The sequence below is a fragment of the Mytilus edulis genome, chromosome 13, assembly GCF_963676685.1.
Source record: "Mytilus edulis chromosome 13, xbMytEdul2.2, whole genome shotgun sequence".
Classification (NCBI taxonomy): domain Eukaryota; kingdom Metazoa; phylum Mollusca; class Bivalvia; order Mytilida; family Mytilidae; genus Mytilus; species Mytilus edulis.
The window spans coordinates 70,816,732-70,823,965 of NC_092356.1; the positions used below are offsets into that span (position 1 = coordinate 70,816,732).

Consider the following 7,234-nt stretch of genomic DNA (forward strand, 5'->3'; position numbering starts at 1 on the left):
ACGCAAAGTGAAGTAATTGAATGTTCTCATCAAATCGTTTCCATTTTTCCCCCGTTTTTAATTGCAAAAAATAAGATTTTTTTTTATTGAACTCCAAGGAAAATTCAAAACGGGAAGTCCCTAATCAAATTGAAAGATCAAACGTCTGTACTAATTCAGACTGTTGAACATTGTTCGGACTACAGCCGTGAAATATCGAAATAATGGTAGACCATTTTAGACTAGTTGTGTGCCGATATAGGCCATTTCAGACTTTTATTTGTTTGTTTATTTTTGAATTGATCATATTTTATTGAAATCTGCAAATTTGTTAGTTGAAAAACATTAAGTACCGGTACCTTATCCCGGTCTCGTTAACATTAGTAAATAACATATTTATACAGTTGTAAGGCTTTGTTAGTATTATGCATACAGTTTTCCATACTTATACATATATATATATTCCATGTCAGTAATTTAAAAATAAGAAGTTTACTACGGAAGCCGATAAGGGCCATTCAAAAAAAAATAATTATGTCGTAATTACGACATAGCATGTCGTAATTTCGACATAACATGTCGTTATATCGACATCGCTATGTCGTAATTTCGACATAACATGTCGTTATAACGACATCGTTATGTCGTAATTTCGACATAACATGTCGTTATAACGACATCGCTTTGTCGTAATTTCGACATAACATGTCGTTATAACGACAACACTATGTCGTAATAACGACATATCTATACTAAAAGAATATGTATTATGATTGATAAGATACTAACAAATGACACAGAAATTAACAACTATAGGTCATCATAATGCCCCCAATAATTAGAAAGGGCCCCATATATATAAAAGAGGGGGAACAGATACCATACGGAGAGTCCCCGCAATGCTGTGTGGCAGACAGTGTTATTATTTAATTATTAGCTCCCTTGGTAAAACTCCAAATTTCATATTTAATGTATTTTATTGTTAAATAATTTACAAGAAGCTTATAAAGTATATATTTGTTAATTGCATAGCTTTTGCTATTTGAATTCATTGGTTAAAGATTTCTATTTATATTGTAAAGTTAAATATTTGCATCGTCGCAAAATCCTAGGCTACCTTCTTTGAATACCTTCAGTGAGAAACTTATATATTTTTGAGATTCCATATCCATTAATTATAAATAAGAATAAGAATAATGCTTAGAGATAATGTTGTGTAATATGTAATATTTCCATTGTATATAAATGATGAAGAATTGTATAAAGTTAACAAAAAAATAATAATTTACTGGACTTAAATATCGTTAATTAAAGGGCTGTACAGCCAGACAAGGGTGTATCAGATTTTTATTAGTTGGAAGATTATTTTTGGGATTGATATGGGGACTGATTTTGCAAGCCAAGCATCCCATCTCCCTTTACATAAGCACAAACTACATGGCATCTTGTATTAAGGGTGATTTGAAGTATTGATAGCTCTATTTCTACTAAATTCAAACGTTGGGCACGATTTTCCGTTACACTTAAAATGCGGTGTCAAAGAGGGATTTGGACTTCGATTCATTTTTGCAAGTTTATTCGTTTTTTTATAGTGTTGGTTGATTCTGGTTCTGTTCGTTTTGTGATGTCATTTTATCAAAAATTACCTCGAGTTGTGGAAATCGATTTAATAATGTTTACCCTTTAAGTTATTTCAACTAAAAATGCAGTACAGTCGCAAGTAATGTAGGAAGGAAAGACAGGACGGAAGTACATGTATACGATTTTCTATAATTTTTTTTTATCATAGGATAGGATGTTTATCTCTCAAGGTGCATATCATCCACTGTGATATCATCCGTCATTGTAAACTTTCTATATCTTAATTCAACCTCAATACAAATATATCTGACACTCTGCAAGGAAATCGAACATGTTTACCCTTGGTTAAATTTGAATAGAATTGTATTTTCCCTGGCACATATGTTTTCGAAATACACCCTTCAATTACTTGAACCTAAGTTTGAGAATTATTTCCCCAAGTCATCTTCAAATATATACATTTTAAAATATAGTAATCTACTCCTTGATCGTCCGCGAAAAAGGCAAATATAATCCCGGGTTTTTATTAATTCGATGAAACGGTTTTCGTCGCTGTTTGGGATTCGTCTTTCAATTACCTCCATTTCATGCACAAGTTTATATTGACGAAAAGTTCCGGCTTCGCTAGTACAGGAATTAATTTTTATCACGACAGTTATAACATGAATAGCAGGACAAATCGAGAAGTAAAACATTCCGTGAACTGGTATTAGTCTTGTTTTGCGGACGAAATTGCGAAGATTCTGTTTTAAATCCTAGGGGTTGTAGGAACATCGTGCCCAACGTTTTAAAGTTGAAATAAAGCAAACATTACTACAATTTACCCTTGTTACATACAGCCATATAGTATGCGCTAATTATAAGGAGATAGAAAGAATTGCTTGCCTTGGTAGGACAAATGAAACGTGGTTTGTTTTACAGCATTTTGACCATTAGTGATCTATATATAAATTTCTTACTTTACGTATCCAAAGAAGGTAGCCTAGGATTTTGCGACAATGCAAATATCAAACTTTACAATATAAATAGAAATCTTTAACCAAAAAATTCAAATAGCAAAAGTTATGCAATTAACATATATATACTTCATAAGCTTCATGTAAATTATTTGACAATAAAATACATTAAATATGAAATTTGGAGTTTTACCAAGGGAGCTAATAATTAAATAATAACACTGTCTGCCACACAGCATTTCGGGGACTCTCCCTCTGGTATCTTTCCTCCCTCTTTTATAGCTGACAATTCGGGGGCTTTTCTAATTATTGGGGGTATTATGATGACCTATAGTTGTTAATTTCTGTGTCATTTAGTCTCTTGCAAATCATAATACATATTCTTATATATATAGCGATGTCGTTAATACGACATAGCTATGTCGTTAAAACGACATAGTTATGTCGTTATTACGACATGATATGTCGAAATTACGACATAGCGATGTCGTTATAACGACATGTTATGTCGAAATTACGACATAGCGATGTCGTAATAATGACATGTTATGTCGAAATTACGACATGCTATGTCGTAATTACGACATAAAATATTTTTTTTGAATGGCCCTTATCGGCTTCCGTAGTTTACCATTTAGATTATCAAACATAATTACCTATTATAAAAATGGACAGGTTTTAAAAAATACATTTGTTTTTTAAAATGAATTTCTTTTTTACTTGCACATGAACATTATCACCTATACACACTTCGATGCACAATAGTTATAAACACTAAACAGAAGATATATAATATATTTAATAGACACAGTTGTTTTAGTTCGGTTCATTGCAGAAAATGAGTGCAAGACAAAGGCTGTTTGGATATGAAATATATATACAATATATCAGTCTTCTCAAATATCAAAAAAGTTAAGGCCTTCCCATAAATTTGATATATATGGACATGTCCAGAATATATGTAATATGGTTTCGATCCCATCCACACTCAAAATTACACTTATTTGCATCTTTAATTTTCATTTTAAAGAGAAGTTCATTCGTGCTTAAAATTTTATGTATTATTCTGTATTGGAACCACTGCAATTTTGAATTGTTAGCAGTATAAAAGGGTTTTACATGAATATTTTTCCAATTGAAGTTTCTATTGAGAATTATTGACCATTTTTGGTCATACTAATGTTTAGGATTTGACTTGTTACCATTCAAAATATTATACATGTCTTTTGAACCTCTCTGGGATTTAAAAAAAACTTAAACACTGAGGGCAAAACTAGACCGTTTCCTCTCATTTGGACATATTTATATTCTTTTAGATACTTTTTTATTGAAGACATTATGCCTTGATATGTGAGAAAAGTAGTTTTGACATTGTATACATTATTAAAGTGATCAAAATTTATAAACTTTCCTCCTTCTTCTAACAAGTCATTGATCAGCCAAACCCCTTGTTTTGTCCGGTCTTAATTTAACACTAAATGGTTATCAGTCGAATACTTTTGAGAAGTATCATCTGCATATTGTGAAATGAGATACTCTGAGTCATCTATAGTGATTCCGTTTAACTTTGTCATTATTTCGTATAAGTATACCAAGTAGTTTTGCACACAGTAACAATATATAAGATGACAGTGGGTCATCTTGTCGTCAGCCCCTCTGAATCTTCAAAACATCTGAGATATGACACCTTTGAGTTACTTGAAGTTTGGTATAAAAAGTAGTGGTCCAATGTTTAATAAATGGTCCACCATTATAAATTTCAAATAAATACAACTTGGGTTCAACCCCAAACTAATACTATTCTCTCAAAAGTAATCAATTAGACATTAACACTTCAGCCCGTAGTAAAATAACCAAACAAAACATCAAAGTTGTCCAAAAGAGAACTAGTGAAATTTTTGTCTTTCTTCAATTTTTTTTCATTGATTCATTAATATATGATAAGTTAATTTAGAAGTAATATGAGAAAGATTTTCTGTACTCTTGATTATTTAAACGAGAGCTAAGTAAACAGTTTTAGCATCTTATCAATTCCCATAGAATAGAGAATAGAGCTTGTTTATGTATAATTCATATTTGAAAGTATTTGTCTTCATAAAACATATAAAAGAGGGACGAAAGATACCAAAGGGACAGTCAATCTAAAAAATCTAAAACAAACTGACAACGTCATGGCTAAAATTGAAAAAGACAAACAGACAAACAATAGTACACATGACACAACATAGAAAACTAAAGAATAAACAACACGAACCCCACCAAAAACTAGGGGTGATCTCAGTTGCTCCGGAAGGGTAAGCAGAAACTGTTCCACGTTCTTCTAAAATTATAGAAAATCAGGAGTCGATAGTTTAAAATTGAAATAGGTCAGAATTTTCCAACCTTTTTACCGGAGGAATATTGTCGTCTGTATATTATATTTACGGAAAAGTCATATCCAGTTCCTGTCTTTTAATTTATTAAATTATGTTGTATATATTGCAATTGTTTCCATTAAATATCAACTTCATGAAGTAAAATTGTGGTGAACTTTCGGTATTTTTTTCATTTCATTTTAAAATACTTTTTTTATTTTCTACTTATAGGACTGGAGTCTTGTTATCTGAATGACATCTGTATCGATTATAAGTCATTCATTTATAGCGATCCAAGACCAGAAATTACAACTGTGTCCATCGGAGCTATAACCGGAATGTCAAAAACAAAATCAAATGTCAGGGTAGAGAAAGCTGTTGATACCGACATTGAAGCATTTAACAAAACGTTTAGTGACGCAATACTTGAAGGAATGAGAGCGCATGTAGTGGCCGTCATTCAGACGCTTCAATCAAGGTCCGATCCTGCACAACCAATTCAGCTAAGAATTCGCACCGCTACAGACGAAATATGTGGTGCGGCCATGTCAGCTGAAACAAAAGAGGGAATCGTTGAAATCGTTGCTTGTATTTATCCTAAAATAATAAGAGGAGACAATGAAGACCAGTCAGAGAAAATCAATCAACTTTTACATGAAGTAACAGTTGAAAAAACAACCAGTAAATTTTCAGGAATACTTAGTGATGTACATATGCAAACAACTGTACTGAAGATGACCATAGACTCAGCCAAAAGAATGTCTAGAAGAATTTATAATCAAATTCACATACCAGACATCCCTTTTAAAATGGGTGATTCAGGAACATGTATATATGTTGTTAAACCAATTAAAGGCTGTATAGGAATGGCCATTGCTAGTCACCCACAAGGTGGATGTATTGCTACTCCAATCATGGAAATACTGAAATATTTTAAAATCCGTTTTAAAGATTCTTCTTAAATTTTTTTAGACGAAAATTGATATTGTAATTAGATTGAACTGATTGCTTCTATATATTTTTGTGTATATATATTAATATTTGAGCTACTAGATTATTTCATTACATTGCTACTGTACATACATTGTATACTGCCATTTAAAAAAAGAAAAGAAAAAAAAGGATCAGTTTGTATTGAACGATGTTAATGTGTCCACCAAAATATTGATCTAAAAAATAGTGTTATTTTAAAAGGTGCCGAAGCCAAAAAAAAGTCAAACATTAAAAAATAATAAAGCAGTCAACAAAACAATCAACGGAAACAAACATATAGCAACAGTAACATCAATAAAGGCGGGAACTGAATTTGGAGCTCAGAAAACCCCAACATATCATGTTTAAGGTATCCGTCGAGTTGTTGACGTAAAATCCTGAAATGAGGAAAGGAGAAATAAGTTGAGTATATAACACATGTTTTATACATGTGAATATTTATGTACTATTTTGTAACCCTTAAGGAACTCATAATAGCGTCTGTAAACTTTCAAAAAGCTTACTTCAGTGTAAATAGATTTTACTACCAAAGGAAAATGAAATTGAACGTACACTCTCGACAACATTTTCGATATTAACTTTGAAATACATATACTTAAAAATACATAATTTGCTACGCAGAAATGGCAAGAAAAAACTTATATAATAATAATATTTACTAAATTGTATGTTCATTTCTAAACTATAAATGGACTAGACGTAACTGTAACGAATCCATTATTTTACCTGTTTTATTGATTAATGACTAATCTATGACGGATTGTTTAAATGTATTACAGATGTTCTGGATCTGACTTTTTGGATCCGTCAACTACCTGGACAATTTGGAATGCTATTTCTGCAAAGCATTCAAAGATAGCAACATATAAATGTTATATAAAGGGGAGACATTTGTGAGAAAGTATGGTATTATCAGCTTACTGAATTAATTGCAATCAAGTCTTAACTGCTAATTTTTTTCTGAGAAATAAAAAAATGGATTAAACGCAAGATCTATCAAAGAAATAAGGGAAGTGACCAAGCTTATGTTTTTTAAATCTAGAAGTGGAATTTCTAGTAGTTTTCTTTTAATGTTATTCCATACAAGTTACAATAAATAATCTTTATTAGTTCCACTTGTACTGTACATGTGTCCTTGTATACTATGCTGGCTATACTATACTTCTCACTAAAGTTCGGTAATTTTGTTATTTTACTTTTCGGTAAGCATTCTCAGCGTAACAAGGTTGCACATTTTAATACTGAGAAATTGAAAATTGACTAGACAGATACCATACGTCCCGATTTGATTTGATGTGAATTAAAAATGAATAAACCTTAATTGTTTGAACTGCAAAGAAAGTTACATATAAGAAAACTTACAGGTCGATA

General features: G+C 31.3%; 1 protein-coding gene across 1 annotated transcript in view; it reads left to right on the forward strand.

Annotated features, from left to right (window-relative positions):
* Positions 1–6,809, forward strand: part of LOC139500529 (uncharacterized) — a 58,142-nt gene extending 51,333 nt beyond the window's left edge. Inside the window, exon 11 of the mRNA XM_071289277.1 lies at positions 5,102–6,809. Coding sequence (XP_071145378.1) covers positions 5,102–5,832 — 731 coding nt within the window. The 3' untranslated portion in view covers positions 5,833–6,809. The remainder of the gene's footprint in view (positions 1–5,101) is intronic.
* The last annotated feature ends 425 nt before the right edge of the window (positions 6,810–7,234 follow it).